Source organism: Melanostigma gelatinosum, assembly GCF_949748355.1.
Source record: "Melanostigma gelatinosum genome assembly, chromosome: 18".
Lineage (NCBI taxonomy): Eukaryota > Metazoa > Chordata > Actinopteri > Perciformes > Zoarcidae > Melanostigma > Melanostigma gelatinosum.
The window spans coordinates 10312222-10326673 of record NC_136651.1 but is presented as its reverse complement, the minus strand read 5'-3'; the positions used below and the strand labels follow the sequence as shown (position 1 = coordinate 10326673).

Here is a 14452-nt window from a genome sequence, read left to right as displayed (position 1 = left end):
TGCTTCATGTCAGCTTTTAAATTATTATGACGCCCAACTTGTGACGCCCAAGATGTGTTATAGCTTGTGTAAAGAAGAAGAAGTTCCTCCACCTCTCTCAAAAGAACTTTATTTTCACAACCAGTGCAAATAACAACAAATTCCAGATTCCAGATGTATCTCAGATTAGTATAAGCACATACTGAAAGTCCTTCGATCTTGCAATCAACCAATCAGATTCACAAATAGGCTACAAAACTGTCTGACAGACACAATATAGCAATAAAAAAATATTTTTATTTATATAACTCAAGCTCACACACATACACGGCTCTCTTCTTTCTCAGTATCCATATAGTACAAAATTTAGTTTTCCACGTCTCCCACACAAAATGATATTCTTTTCTGACGCCTCCACTTAGCTCTTCGGTTTTTAAACCAAACCTACCAGTAGAAAAAAGATCACGTTATTTAGTTGTGATTACATTTTTTTGGCACATTGTATATTTACATTTAATTAAATAAACAACAACATTGGACATCATTATCAACACAGGCATATAATTAAATATGTCAAATTGATTAGAGCGTAGGTGAAATTTAGTGCTATCATAATAATACTGAAATGAAGTGTTTAAACTTGCACACATCTTTAGGAATGGTCCATCTTCCATTAGCTGGCACAATACGTTAATAAGTTGGAGCAGTCTGAAACATATCTAACCCTGTATCACTGTAAAAACATGACTGTTATTTGTTGAGAGGCTGAATGTGACAGGCTTACCTCTACTCTTTCTTCCCTTAAGTGAGTATGCTGTGCTAGTTTCTCCCTTGTAGTCACATCTGGATACTGGTTCTGCAGGAACAGCTCCTCCAGTGCATCCAGCTGCTCCTCTGTGAAAATAGTGCGATGACGCCTGGTCCGCCTCTGCACCTGACCGGGCAACTGCTCCTCCCTGTGAGCATCTCCCAGCCGGCACGGGTCTGTGAGCATCGCTGGGGGCCATCCGTACTGACAGGCTGCAGGGAGGAGATCTGATTTTAGGTGAGGGTGCAAAGTAAACGTCACCGTTACCAGTTTAAAACGTGTCAACAGAAGTGATTCTTCTCATGAAGTGAATGGTTCTCGGTCTTACCTTCATGAATGAAATCAGCCTGGTAAATGTCTCCACAGTGGGAGCAATAGCAGCAGCACAGGCAGGTGTGATGAACAGCCTCCATCTGACCTCCGACAGGACTCACTGCCCTCTCTTTTAGTCCAGCGCCACTTCCTCCACATGACCGTCTGTCTCCATTAGTGTTGGGATAATTGCGCAGTATGTTTTCAATAGTGAAAGGAAACTTTTGTCTCTCTATCCTGATCAGTCCATCCATCCCCAAAGAAATTCCAATAAAACACAAGCTGCAATGATCGCAGGATATTGACACACACAGTTCAGGCTCAGCTGCTCCTCCTCTCTGCACAACGGTGTGTCGGGTCCTTATAGCGAAATTGGGAGGCAAAAAAAAAGAAAAAAGAAAGTAAAACTATAATCCCCCCTGTGGACCAGACACATAAAACGGTTGAAACTTAATTCCTAGCTAATCTGGGCAGTTTTGTGAAGAGGTTAGGGAGGACGGCAGATTCAATTAATCTTGCCTCTTTCCTTTCTCCAAAAGAAATCAGATTTCACTGCATAAAATGAGAAGTGGAGAGCTCCTAAGATCCTCATTGTTGGGGTTTTAGAGAAAAGGGGATTGCTTGGTATTAGAAACCTGGATTTAAAGATAAAGGCTTTTTTCTTGTTGGTGTGGCCAGAGACTTGTGTTATGCTGAATTTGAGGATTAGCTCTGAAATTTATTTCCTAATGTCGCTTTCCCATTTAGCTTTATCAACGAGTGATCAGGCTGCACTGACAGCAGCAATACTATTGAAGCATATACTAATTACACACAGTTGGATTATTGACTCATCTTGCTAGTGATGTGTGGTGACACGAATAGATTTGTGTTATTACTCAGTACAGACAAAACCAAAAGCGGTACGAGTAAATTCAGAAAAGGGTTACCTCCGTGTGGTTTGTGTTCACAATCATGCATGTGTCTTATCTGTGCGGTGCAGTCTTTCATCCTCACTTCTCTGACAATGTGCACAGCTGATGTAAAGCTATTACAGGTTAAATTCATCCCCCGCAACAAATCCTGTGATTTCATACAAGGTAATACACCTTTTTTTTTCAGAGAATTAATGGATTTCCACAATCTGTCTTAAGCTCCTCTTATAAGGGCTTTTGAAAACAGATAACAATAAACACCATCCCATCCTTTTCACTTGGGTTTAATAGCGTCCGGATTGTTGATGTATCGTTTGCGGAGCATGTGAGATCGCAATCTAGCAGATATTGTGCTCCTCAATAGAAGCAATTGTACCACATCCACATTGGTTCAACCAGTTCAAAATTCATTACTGGGGATTAGAATGATAAAGGTTCATTTTGTTGTTGTAAGAGCAATATTTGGCACAAGAGGTAAAGTTAAGAAAAGCCACCACCGCCCACATGGCTGATACAGTTTTTCTAGATGTTTGCAGAGCTGCTTGGATGGCTCTCTTCAATTTAAAGTGATTTTCACCTGTAAAACTGTGGTGCATTACTACCCGACCAATACACAACCTGAAGCGACAAGATGGACAATACTGAGCAGGCCCCGAAACAAAAGTCAACCAAAAAACAGTTCAGATAAAGTAAGAAAACACGAGGTAAAAAACAATTGTAATTGATTCTCTGCCTTACCTTGATGTGATGCCACATTGTCATGCCCATGTCCTCATTTATTTTGCCGATAGAATCTGAAAATGAGCTCTGGGATGGTGAGTCATTGTCGGGCTTCAACATCACCCTGCAGGCTCTATGAATTAAGGGCAATATGTTTTGTTGGACTAGTATGTTTTTGCTTCCGACCTTAAATTCAACCCATAGGATTTCTGTTATGTTATGGAGAACTATGTTTGTATTTAGTTGTTCGATGCAATAAAATCCATTTTGATCATCGTCACATCATGACATAGCCTGCATCACAAAGATTCTCAATTCTGTCTCACCATCTCAAAATGTAAATATCGGTGCGTACAACAGGGGATTTGAAAAGGTAAAAGATGTGTGAAATGTAGGCTTGGTGTGACTTATTAATTATTAATTAAGCTGCAAACAGATTCCAACAATGAAACCATTCTATTTTAGATATGTCATGCAGAAAAAAAAAATATGTTTAGGTTTATGTTTGCACCAGGGTGCTGGCTCCAAAAGCTGAAATGACCCTTATCCTCCTGTATCTGGGTTATAATGGCAAAGAGCAGCAAAGGAGGCCGATACAGAGTCGTGCGCCCCCCTGCGACAAAAGACTACAATGCCCACCGTTGAACGGCGGAGCGACACAGCGCGGCAGGCAGCCCGCCACTCGCGATAACTCGCGTCGAGGCAGCAGCTGGGCGGAAAAGGCGGGAGAAGGCTGCCGCTTCCGCGTCCGCGCACAGACACAACACTGGGGCAAAATGGACGATAAGTTAATATTGGCCGTATATAATTATCCAGAGCTGTACAATGTCACTTTGCCGAATTACCGCTGCACGGAAAGTCGGGTGAACGCGTGGAGAAGCATCAGTATCATACTGAGTCTCCCATGTGAGTATCTGATTGTTTTTTGTTTATCACAACTTTACCAGCCAGTTATTTCCTAGCCGACGTTGTTGCGGACGATTAAACCCGCATACACAACAAATCATCAGGTGTGTCTGGGAGTTAGAGGTATTTTAATCATGTATTACAGGCTATTTGAGGCTTTTTTGTTGTTTTGTGGTATCCGCGCGAGTGCAGCCTGGTGGTGAAGATGCAGCCGCGCGCACCGTGCTAGCGGTAGCAGCCGCAGCTCGCACGCTGTAGGCCGCGCTGCACCGAACGGCACGGCACGTTCCGGCTTTGCCACTGCGCCGCCGGCCGCGTGTCTAACACGGCACGACGGAGGAGGAAACATGCGCAGCGTCACGGACTGTATTTACCGAGCCGCGTGCTTTCCGACTCGCTCGTACGCGCCACGAGCTCCATATAAAACTGGAAGCTTGTCGAAGTCTCGTGGAAGCGCCGGCTGAACCACAGAATGTTAAAAGATAAAACATGTCAGCTAGCCCCCCCCAGCCTGACATATATTCAGATACATGGAGTCATGGTGAAATATGACGAGGCAGCATATAACACGGATGAACTAACAGTGACCTCCAGATAATTACCTCGAGCCTTTCTTTATGTGACTTTTTACAGATTTATAGACAAATCACTTATCCACATTTGAACTTGGATAAAGTTGTGTTTTTGCTGTATATTTTTCATACCCTTTTAAATGTTGCATGCATTAACCAATACGCTGCCTGGCCCTTTAATCAGGTAGAATACACCCATATAATATAATACAATCCAACAAATCATATATGGCACATAGTCTACATAAAGAGGTGTCAATTCAACTAAATGATGAGTTCAGTCTAAGCCAAATAGCACAGCATATAATCATCAAAACATTCCAATGTTCGAACTCCTCTGTCTCATTTTTCTTCTTGTATGGTAAATTAAATATATTTGGGACCAAAACAAGCAAACTAAACATGTGTTGGGCTACAGACAGAACAATGACTCAGCAGAAGAGCATGTTTCTCACAAGACATTTCAGTGTCTGCACCCATCTAACATCTGTGCATGTGCATGAGAATGTATTTTAGGGGGAAAATTGTTTTTTGAACAATTCAAATTAAAATGTGGTAAATGTTTTAATTTGTTGAATGCCTATTGCCTAGGTTGCTGACTTTCCATGTGCATTGCACCTTTTTGAGATTTCTTGCCCCTAACACTATTTCACTTTTCCAGCCGAGGAGTGTAAAAGAAAATGGAAGAACATGAGAGACCGGTACTTGAAGGAAGTCCGGATGGAGATCAAAAGCAAGAAACAAGGAGAGATCATGCAAAGCAGATGGAAATATAGACAACTAATGAATTTTATTGCCCCATTCACTGGATCGAGAAGTGGACTGGCGGACATCTGCGGCAACAACGGCGATGACCACGATAATCCTGACAACGAATCCGGCAGCGTCGAGGGAGAAACTTCGTTATCTGAGGCGGTCAAGACGCCGCAGTCGGCCATGAAGGCCCCCGCAAGTCAACCCGACGTCAAGCCCCAGATAGCATTCGTGACGCAGATCTCTCAAGACACACAGATGTCCCTTCTGGCTAGGGTGCCATCGAGCCCGCAGACCGCGGCCATTAGCAAAACTGGACGAAAACGGCGCCTGATGCAGGAGTCTCTTTCACCGTCTTCTGCTCAAAGCGCACCGTCTCCCACCAAGTGGCTGGTCAAAGACAATGGAGCCTCCTTTCCCAGCAGGCCGCGGGACGAGGACGAACTGTTTCTGCTGAGCTTTGTCCCCGCTCTGAAGAGACTTGCGCCGCAGAAAAGGTGCGAGACGAAAATAAAGATCCAGCAGATCATGTATGAAGCAGAGTTCAACATTGCACAGTCTCAAGAGAAACAGACGGCGCAGTCAGCGCAGGACTAGGCCACACGGACTATTTTATACTTTGCGCTTTATAAAAACCTCTTCCACAAAATTACCAAAAATCTTTTTTTTTACTGTACAACCTTTTTGAATGTGAAATTCTAACAATGAAGAATAACTAAACTTGATTTGCATATTTAAGTATGGCTCGTGAGAAAAGGAAGCCCTAACATATTTACACATTAATAGGACAACAGACAGACTGATTAACATCTTTATTTACATCGTTTTACTGTCAAGAAAGTGAATTCACATTTAGAAAAGTGGTTTCACGTTGAAACAATCTTCATTTAAGTAATTATTTTGTAATAATCTATAGTATTTTTACATTTAATTACAGCAACAGAGCAAAAAAAAAAAAAGTATTAAATGGTGAAAGGAACACTGTTTCATAAATTAACTGCTTACATGAATCAACACATTTCGTTTTAATCTGAACTAAAATAAAGAGACATTTGTTTTGATTTTGGTCAATTTTTGATGATCATGTGTAAATTTGTAAAGTCAGGTGGAGCTGGATTAAAAACTAAATTGTTAGTACATTAGTGGTCAGAGACTACATGGAGTCACTCGCTCGTATTCAGAGTAACTCAGAGATGTTTTGCAACAAATAAAATAATTATAACTACAGGCTGAAAGGAAATAACCATATACAACATACGGGTTTAGAAATCCAAATTGATGAGCACAGAGCACTGGTTGGTCTTTTGTTTAGCAGAGTATATCTTTAAATACGGTGATGGTACCAAAACAAAACTTAAAAAGAGACTGATCAAAACAACAACAGAGAGACAGACATGTTGAAATGAGCAGCATGTAGTTTGAAGGCGGTGGGGTTTAGGTGTCTCGTTTTAGTGCGCTGCTTTTTAAAGCAACTGTGTTAATGAATCAAAACTTTCGGTACCCACTTTCATGTGGTTCACTTTGAAAGTTGTTATCTTGGGATTAACATCCAAAAACCGGCTTCATTAAACTCTTACATGGCTTTGTGTCAAGAAAAGAAATGAAATGAATGAAGTTACCAGAAAGGAAGCAGAATCACATTGGTGCAAACTGTGATAATGTGTTGTAAAGTTGCATCTCTGTCAAATTATTTGAGTTGTCCCAAGAAGTCTCTCAGTGTATTTATGCAATCAGCAGCCAAAACATAATGACCAGAGCGACAAACAGGAAGAGTCGAGAGAGAAACTGTTCGTCTGTGTGCTGCGGTGTCCCCGGAGCTGCTGTTTGGGAAATAGTTTAACATAAGTTATTTAATATATTGTTGATAAAAGAGATGATGGTGAAACAGAAATACCTGGAGGTGGTCTGCCGTCGTTGATGTTAAAAGCCGTCGCAAAAATACCAAATGGAAAGGCACCGATACCAAAGGACATTTGGAAACCTCCATCTCCGAAGCCAAACCCTTGGAAGCCCTGCGGATCATGTATTTCATCATTAACACGAGTGAGTGAGTGAGATGTGACGCAACAGTCCGTGAAATTTGCGATCATTCTCAAGAGACGTCTGCACAACTCAGCACTTAGCGTCTAATAAATCCCAGAGGGAAATGTTCCTTTTGTTAATGGACAAAACCTACATCATCCTCTGTAACGGTTTCATCATGAACGCATGTCAACAGCGGACACTGAAAACTACATACAGCCGCCAACTTTCTACTATTTAAGTATACTTGTACAAAGTACTTACACCACGGTTTTCTGGCTCCGGCCTTTGTCCTTGTGGTCGAGGAGGAGTTCTTTCTCTGTCAAACGAAACCACATTTTGTAAAAAGCCATGAATTTATAGCAGCTTTTAAAAAACAATTTAAAAGTTAGCTATTATGTGTGTTGTGATTACATAAGATATTAAGTTTAGAGTCACTAAAGAACCCACCGGGGATCTTGTTGACCGGTGCTTCCTCGTCCATATAAAGGGATTACTTTGTCTCGGCTGATGCCCGCTTTACACACGGGACATACTTGTCGGTTGGGTCTGGTCTCCAACCACTGCATGAAGACAGAGCGACACTTAGGACCTGACCTGTCTGCTTCAGTTAAAAACTATCAATAAGAATGTGTGTCATGTGAAAACAGACAGCTTACCTGATGCAAGCAAGGCCAGCTGGTGGTGGAGAATAGGTGAAAAGTAAAATAAAAGTTGACAAAGAAGAAGTTTGATTAGTAAAAGATCGTGCAAAAATATACATTTACTGGGGAAAAAATGCACCCATGTATCACGTGTTTACGAATGAAAACAAAGCATCACTTCACAAGTGAAAGTTACGAGTGAGCACAGCTTCTAAAGAAAAAGGAAGAAAAAATGGCTTCCTGTCAAAGGGGATTTTAACTTCTCTTTGAAAATGAAGAACTAAGTTGTCTCTCTCCTGTAATAATTAGTGAAAACAAACATTGCATGGATTCTAGAGAATCACTCATATGCCTGGTGGTTAGACCTGGCTTAGTTAATGCCCTGACTAAATTGGATTATAATGCTTTCTTACCAGAAGAGGTGTCCACACAGGCTGATCACTGCGTCCTTAGCGGTGTCCAGACATATATTACACTCGAACGTGCTGTCCTGGTTGCCACTGTCGGCCGGAGTCGAGTTGCTGGATCCGGGACTTGTGTTTTCAGTGGCCGCAGTAGAGCCCGGGGCTGGAGGGGGGGCAGCCGTGGCCATTTAAAAACAAGAGGTGGTGGTGGTGGTGGTGGGGGGGGCACCCAGTACTTCAGAATAAGTACATAGGGAGGCCCAGTGTTTGGGAGGTTATAGCTAAGAGAGTAGACGATGAGAGACTGAGCGTATTACCAATAATTATCTAAAAAAAAAAGAGTCAAATCGAGTCAAATCAACCGACTGCTAGCTAACGCTAGAGTTGCTAACGTTAGCTAGCGGATAAGACTGAGGACAAACAACTGTTATCGTCAGACAGATTAGCCGAATACAAAGTGGCAAACGGCAAATACAAAACTGCGAATCCAAAGTGTCGTTCCGAACGTGGTTTTCTAACTGAAAATCAAAAACTTGTAGCGAGAAGTTGCGAGATATCCTTACGTTTGGTTGCATCACACATCCGCAGCGTTAACGTTAACCGGTAGTACATACTGGGGGAAGGCAGGGGGCGGGGCCACAAATGTGCGTGATGTGCTATGCCCTCAGTTAGGCCTATCAGGTGCCCACGACAAAGGATCCACCAATCAAACATCAGTATTTATTAAAAGTTTTAATCCATGAATGAACTACTTCGTTCACATATATATATTTTTTTTACATTTTAATCTAGAAATTGAATAAGAGCATGTTTGATATATTTAATTTGCTTAAAATAAAACGAGTACAACAATACAATACAACAGTAGCCTCGTAGGGCTACATTTAATCAAAGGAAAGTTTTACATTGACAGAATTTACAGAATAGAATAAAGTAAGTATATCATTATTTAGTTTACTTTCTTTTGAAAATGTAAATATGCATCAATTACTAATTACAAGATTAAGAATACAGGCATTTGTTTATTCCAGTGTTGTGATGTTGTGTTTTAGTTCACAGTCTCTAAACAAACAAATTATAATACATTGTAAAAGATTAATTCAATTTTATTCAAAATAGTATGCTTTACTTGTTCTACAAGAGGCAATCAAGCAAGCTGGTTTGCAAACATAACAACACACAAGCAATTCATTCACACTCACAATCCAAACACAAACAAAAAATGTATGATTAAAGTCTGTGGCTGATCTATAGCTGACCAACACAGGCCAGTAAATCATTGATAGATGAAGATACAGTATGTACAGGTAAAACATGCCATAACATATGATTTTGTCAACATCACCCCGCTCTATAATCATGTTCTGTATTGTAAAATACTGCTTGTCATTGATGACAAAGGTTTCAACTTCAATTTCAACTTTCAATTTTTGACAATTTCCATTGACCTAGACTTTGAGTGATTGAGACCAACTGTCCGGAAATCCTCCGCCATTGCTTCCTCTATCCTTGATGTCAAAGACCTCTTTAGGATTCGTTTAAAGTCATTACCAATGAACACATAGAGAACTGGGGATAAGAAGCTGTTTGCCGCGGCCAGGGTGGTCCCCACCTTCAGGCCAGTTTCCAGTACTTCCACGCTGTGGTTCTTCAAGTCTGACTCCGAAAGAACAAAGCTATGATAGGGGACCCAGCAGATGAAAAATGACAAGATGAGCGCCGCCATGACTTTGTAAGGCTTTGTTGACTTGATGGTCAAACGTCTCAGCTTCACACAGAGCACCGAACTGCAGAACACAATCACAAGGAAAGGAATCAGGAATCCGCAGATGAATCGAGTCAGGACCACCGCCTTGTGTGTGGAAGGGCCCATGTAACTGGTGTAGCACTGAGTGACTGAGCCGCGGACCGTGGTTTGTCTGAAGATCAGCGAGGGCAACGTTAGGAGTGCAGAAAGGACCCACATGAGGACGACAACTCCAAGTGCTTTCCGCACCGTCCGGTGGTTATGTGACCACACGGGAAAAGAAATCATGATACAGCGATCAATGCTGATCAGAACCAACAGAAACACATAGCTGTACATGTTGAGAAAGAGGGCAGAGGAGGTGACCTTGCACAAAACCAGTCCGAACGGCCAGTGTGAGGTCATCATGTAGAACACTTCCAGGGGCAAAAAGGCACAGAACAAAAAGTCTGAAGCGGCCACACTGAGGTACCAGATGGTGACGACGGTTCTTTTCATTTTCCATAGACAAATCCATATCACTAATGAATTTCCTCCAAGGCCAATAACCGATATAAGGATATTGACTGCTACCAGAACATGAGACAAAGAAGACCGTGAACTTCCGAAAGGTAGTTCAGTTGTGATGTTGTTGTTGTCAGATTTATTGTCTGGAGTGTAATCGTCATATTCAATATAATCCACATCCATGCTGGTTACTTTCCCTGAAATATGAGGCACAGTATCTTCATTTACTTACACATAGATGATCACAACAGTTCACAATTGTCATCGAGAAAATATACTTTTTCATGTAAAATCTACCCATGTACTCACGTTATGTCTCGAAGCAGAAGCAATCACTTTAAAGTGCTGTCTTCGCTTCCTGGATGCAACTTCTCACTTCTGTTTCCTGGGCAGTGTTTCTGAGGAAAGCAGAATCAGAATTTATATGTCATGGAACAAGTGAGAGTCTGCTCTCCTCCCACTTACCAAAAACATATTTTATTTCTTTTGGGTGAGACCATTTTCAGCCATTTAAGTGGTTTAACTTAATCACAGAGGTCAAAACAACTACAGCAAATTATAATAAAGGTCTTACACCGGCCTTTAAGTAATCTGTTGCAATATCACAAAGGAGATCCCCTTCACAGCAAGAGACAAAACCACCAGCTGACATTCCTGAACCAAGGGTGTGCCAACACCATTTTACCAGAAATGTACAACACTTCGGTCAAGGCTGTTAAATATTTTGTTGTAACTCAAAGAGAATGATTTTTTGACGATAGATCTCTATCAAGAAAAATAAAAGTAAAATATAGAAACATATACACTCCATCCTGAAAATCCCACATCATCAAATGTACCCATGCTAAGAAATCACAATTAAAACAAATGTATGTGATAGCGAGCGTGCACTTAAAATATAGCACACATCTGTTCCCTGCTTGCTTTTAAAGCCAAATTGATCATTTGTAAATATAAACATCCCTAATATGACTCACTTAAAAAATAATACTATACATAACTACTAATGTATTGCTAATAATAGTAATGCACCTCTTTTAACTTTCATAGCAGCATATAAACAGCCGATGTCTATTAGATGATTAAGAAAGCCACAATAAATGGCAGGAAGAGAGAGAAATGTATGCCTTGCAGATTTTTAGACCTTCAATCAAACCTTTCATGTCACATTTTACGCTGACAGTGTTGTTGTAAGTTCTAAAAATCATACGATGCAGTTATGTAACAGAAAAAGAGCTGAGTAAATCATTTTTCAGTCAAAGACTAATCACAAGGCAAGCGACTAACAAATCTGTGGGATTTTGTTTTCATAAAAACAGTCAATACTAATTCTCTGACGTCCATTCGTTTCATATGTGAGTTTTTAGAACTAAAAGTAGCCTACAATACACAATTACAAGTAAAAGTAGTACATTCTCAGTTTGATCTAAATAAAATACATAATTATTATCGGTGTAATAAAAATATCTAAAGTAAAGGCACTTGTCATACAGAATGGCCTACTTTGTCATCGGAATATCACAATGCAGTGTTATGTTATTATATGCCTTCTGCTTTCATTTGAAGTTTTTAAGATAACCTCTGAAAATTGGCTACATTACAGTACGTTTGACCAAGTACTGTACTAAGTGCCATTTTCAGGTATTTGTACAAGGCCTAACTTAATAATTGCAATGTAATTTATACTGCTTAAGACATGTGAAGGCTCTGGGTGGGTTATGTTTTTTTAGATATTTTTTACAAATCGATTCATCAAAAGAAATAATTGGTTGCAGCCCAAATTGAAATAAAATATTTTCTAGTTCGGGTAATGACTGTTTACCATGGGGGGTACTATATTAGAAAAATATGTTACCCTCCACTGTTGCGTGGAGTGCGTACACTGGACATGCGCAGATGTGATTGTTTTCGCCCCTCCCCTTACAGTGACGTTTCAGTCTCGAGGCATCGCTATATCTTCTCCTCTATCAAACTGCGCCATTCCCCTTGACTATCAACATGGCGAGTACCGTGGCTAACAAGTGTCTCAGTCCTCTGGCTTTCATCACCAGGAGGCTCTCTGCTCCAGAGTTCATCACCCAGTGCTGCTACCACAAGAAGGTAAACATATTTAGTCCGTTTCTGCGTTACTAAAGGAGGCCGGGGTCACCGCGTGCTAGCCGCTGTTTGGCTAATGTTTACAAATATTAGCATGAGCTTCAAGTAGTTCTAGCTTAATAAGAGTATCAGGAGTATTTAAGAGTGGTGACATGGTTACGGTAATTAATTAGATGGAGCTGGTTAACCATGTAGCTAGTTTTATATTGTTTGTATGTACAAATACACAAGGTTACATCACTCTGGTGTCAGGGGTTAAATGTCGGGTATGGCAGTTATGAAACGTTAGCACTTTAGGTAACGCTAAGTTAGTTAGCATAAAGTGTGTCATTCCTGCTGGTCAGTAAATTTGAAGATGTCACTAATCTGGCCCTCAGGGTGGCCATTGCCACCGCTTTAATACTTGAATCACATCCGATTAATACGCTTTAAGCAGTGTGATATAAACCTGCACATGTTCTGTTTGTGTACCTTCATCTTGAGGTTGCAGCATGTTAACACAACATCCTTCTTCACCTGTAAGGTCATAGAAATTGGGGAAGGATGCAGGAGTTGATTTAGTTGACAATCCTGTCCTAATCTGTTTATTTCAATGTCTCTTGCGTAACGGTTAATACTTATAGTTGTATAACAGTGATGCTCAATACACTCTTTCTGACTGTAGTAGAATACAAACTCCCTCCCAGGATGCTGTTGTTTTACTTCATCACATTTATGTCAGTGTGGAGGCGCGTTTGACGCGTTTTCGTTCCTAACAAAGTATTTCCTTTTATTTACTCTCTGAAGGTGGTGGATCATTATGAGAACCCAAGAAATGTCGGCACGTTAGACAAACGCTCCAAGAATGTTGGCACCGGTTTGGTGGGCGCTCCAGCCTGTGGCGACGTAATGAAGCTCCAGGTATGTTTGTCGCTAAGCCCGGATGGATTACACCTTTTTATACACACAGACCTTAAAACTGAATTATACCAACAAAGTTAAAAGTTGTTATAGTTCAGCATTGCCATGAAGCTGTTATTTCCCATTGGGCATTTGAGTAAAACTTTAATTTTGACAGATTGAGGTGGACGACCACGGCAAGATTGTGGATGCCAGGTTCAAAACCTTTGGCTGCGGCTCTGCTATTGCCTCCAGCTCTTTGGCCACTGAGTGGGTGAAGGGCAAATCTGTGAGTTAACGCACTACAGAAACTTCTTTCTCTGCCTCTTGGAGTGTGTCATGTGTCGCTTTTCCTATTCTTAATTCTGCTCTGCTCATATTTGATCATTTACTGAAAATGTGTGGTTAATCTAGCTGTGTGCTTTTCTCTCCAGGTGGACGAAGCTTTGCAAATAAAGAACACTGACATTGCCAAAGAGCTGTGTCTGCCACCGGTTAAGCTTCACTGCTCCAGTAAGTTGAAGGATTTTTTTTTTTTTTCCCCTTCCTTTCCAAACTTCTCCACACATGCATGTATATTTAATGGATCTAATCGTTTCTCATCAGTGCTTGCAGAGGATGCCATCAAGGCTGCCCTGGCTGACTATCGCCTCAAGCAACAAGATGACCAGCAGGAGGCAGTCACAGCCAGCAGTTAAATGGAGCGCGCTCACTCTGAGCCTGGCGCCACTGTTTGCATTCTGCTGTCAAGAGGAAGTAACAGTAGTCCAGAATCCTCACGTTCCTGCAGTATCGATGAGGCACACCTAGTATGTTGATGACCAGTACACCAGTGTCACACCAGGCTTTCTGTATTAGTCTGTGGTCCTTTTAACTTTGTCTTCATAGCCTGTCATGTAAACTCACAATAAACACTGTTTGGGCTGTCGGTACAAAGGTGAGCCTTATTTTTGAGATTGTGTTATATTTTAATATTTTGTGCATGGAGTGTTTAGTTTGAGTGGTGGGACGGGGATTAACGCTAAAGGCCGTATCCTATCTGTACCCTAAGCACTGAACTTCTGATATGCAATGAAACAAAGTGGCTTGAAACGATGAAGGGGTCCACTGGTTTTAAGTGTAATTCATGATTATTTAGCAATAAAAGCGTTCTGAAACCGAAACCTCAGTCTGTGGTATTCTATACTT

General features: G+C 41.1%; 4 protein-coding genes across 4 annotated transcripts; 1 reads left to right on the top strand and 3 right to left on the bottom strand.

Moving 5' to 3' along the window:
- Window positions 1-345: 345 nt before the first annotated feature.
- LOC306792544 (homeobox protein goosecoid-2) lies at window positions 346-1353 on the bottom strand (the record flags this gene model as incomplete). Its single annotated transcript, XM_079289752.1, has 3 exons — window positions 346-423; window positions 764-999; window positions 1116-1353. The coding sequence occupies 3 exons, from the start codon at window positions 1351-1353 to the stop codon at window positions 346-348; spliced, it is 552 nt and encodes a 183-aa protein (XP_079145878.1).
- A 2083-nt stretch (window positions 1354-3436) lies between these two features.
- On the top strand, window positions 3437-5624 carry LOC306792044 (uncharacterized protein). The gene is made up of 2 exons (XM_079289033.1): window positions 3437-3639; window positions 4873-5624. Exons 1-2 carry the CDS (start codon window positions 3510-3512, stop codon window positions 5559-5561), a joined length of 819 nt encoding a protein of 272 aa, XP_079145159.1. The 5' UTR covers window positions 3437-3509; the 3' UTR covers window positions 5562-5624.
- Window positions 5625-5761: 137 nt separating this feature from the next.
- On the bottom strand, window positions 5762-8624 carry rnf185 (ring finger protein 185). Its single transcript, XM_079289034.1, has 6 exons — window positions 8044-8624; window positions 7646-7664; window positions 7437-7549; window positions 7251-7305; window positions 6859-6976; window positions 5762-6784 (listed from the first exon to the last, which is right to left on the bottom strand). Exons 1-6 carry the CDS (start codon window positions 8220-8222, stop codon window positions 6687-6689), a joined length of 582 nt encoding a protein of 193 aa, XP_079145160.1. The 5' UTR covers window positions 8223-8624; the 3' UTR covers window positions 5762-6686.
- Window positions 8625-8888: 264 nt separating this feature from the next.
- On the bottom strand, window positions 8889-10471 carry LOC306792575 (chemerin-like receptor 1; the record flags this gene model as incomplete). Its single annotated transcript, XM_079289804.1, has 1 exon — window positions 8889-10471. The coding sequence occupies one exon, from the start codon at window positions 10469-10471 to the stop codon at window positions 9458-9460; it is 1014 nt and encodes a 337-aa protein (XP_079145930.1). The 3' UTR covers window positions 8889-9457.
- Between the last annotated feature and the right edge of the window lie 3981 nt (window positions 10472-14452).

What these genes read in the sequence shown, in the direction of transcription:
- LOC306792044 (XM_079289033.1), top strand. Translation starts at nt 3,510, where the DNA reads ATGGACGATAAGTTAATATTGGCCGTATATAATTATCCAGAGCTGTAC. An exon ending in TATCATACTGAGTCTCCCAT is followed by an intron (nt 3,640 to 4,872) that starts GTGAGTATCTGA and finishes TCACTTTTCCAG; the next exon opens with CCGAGGAGTGTAAAAGAAAA.
- rnf185 (XM_079289034.1), bottom strand. Translation starts at nt 8,222, where the DNA reads ATGGCCACGGCTGCCCCCCCTCCAGCCCCGGGCTCTACTGCGGCCACT. An exon ending in ACCGGTCAACAAGATCCCCG is followed by an intron (nt 7,306 to 7,436) that starts GTGGGTTCTTTA and finishes TTCGTTTGACAG; the next exon opens with AGAAAGAACTCCTCCTCGAC. An exon ending in CGACGGCAGACCACCTCCAG is followed by an intron (nt 6,785 to 6,858) that starts GTATTTCTGTTT and finishes TTTCCCAAACAG; the next exon opens with CAGCTCCGGGGACACCGCAG.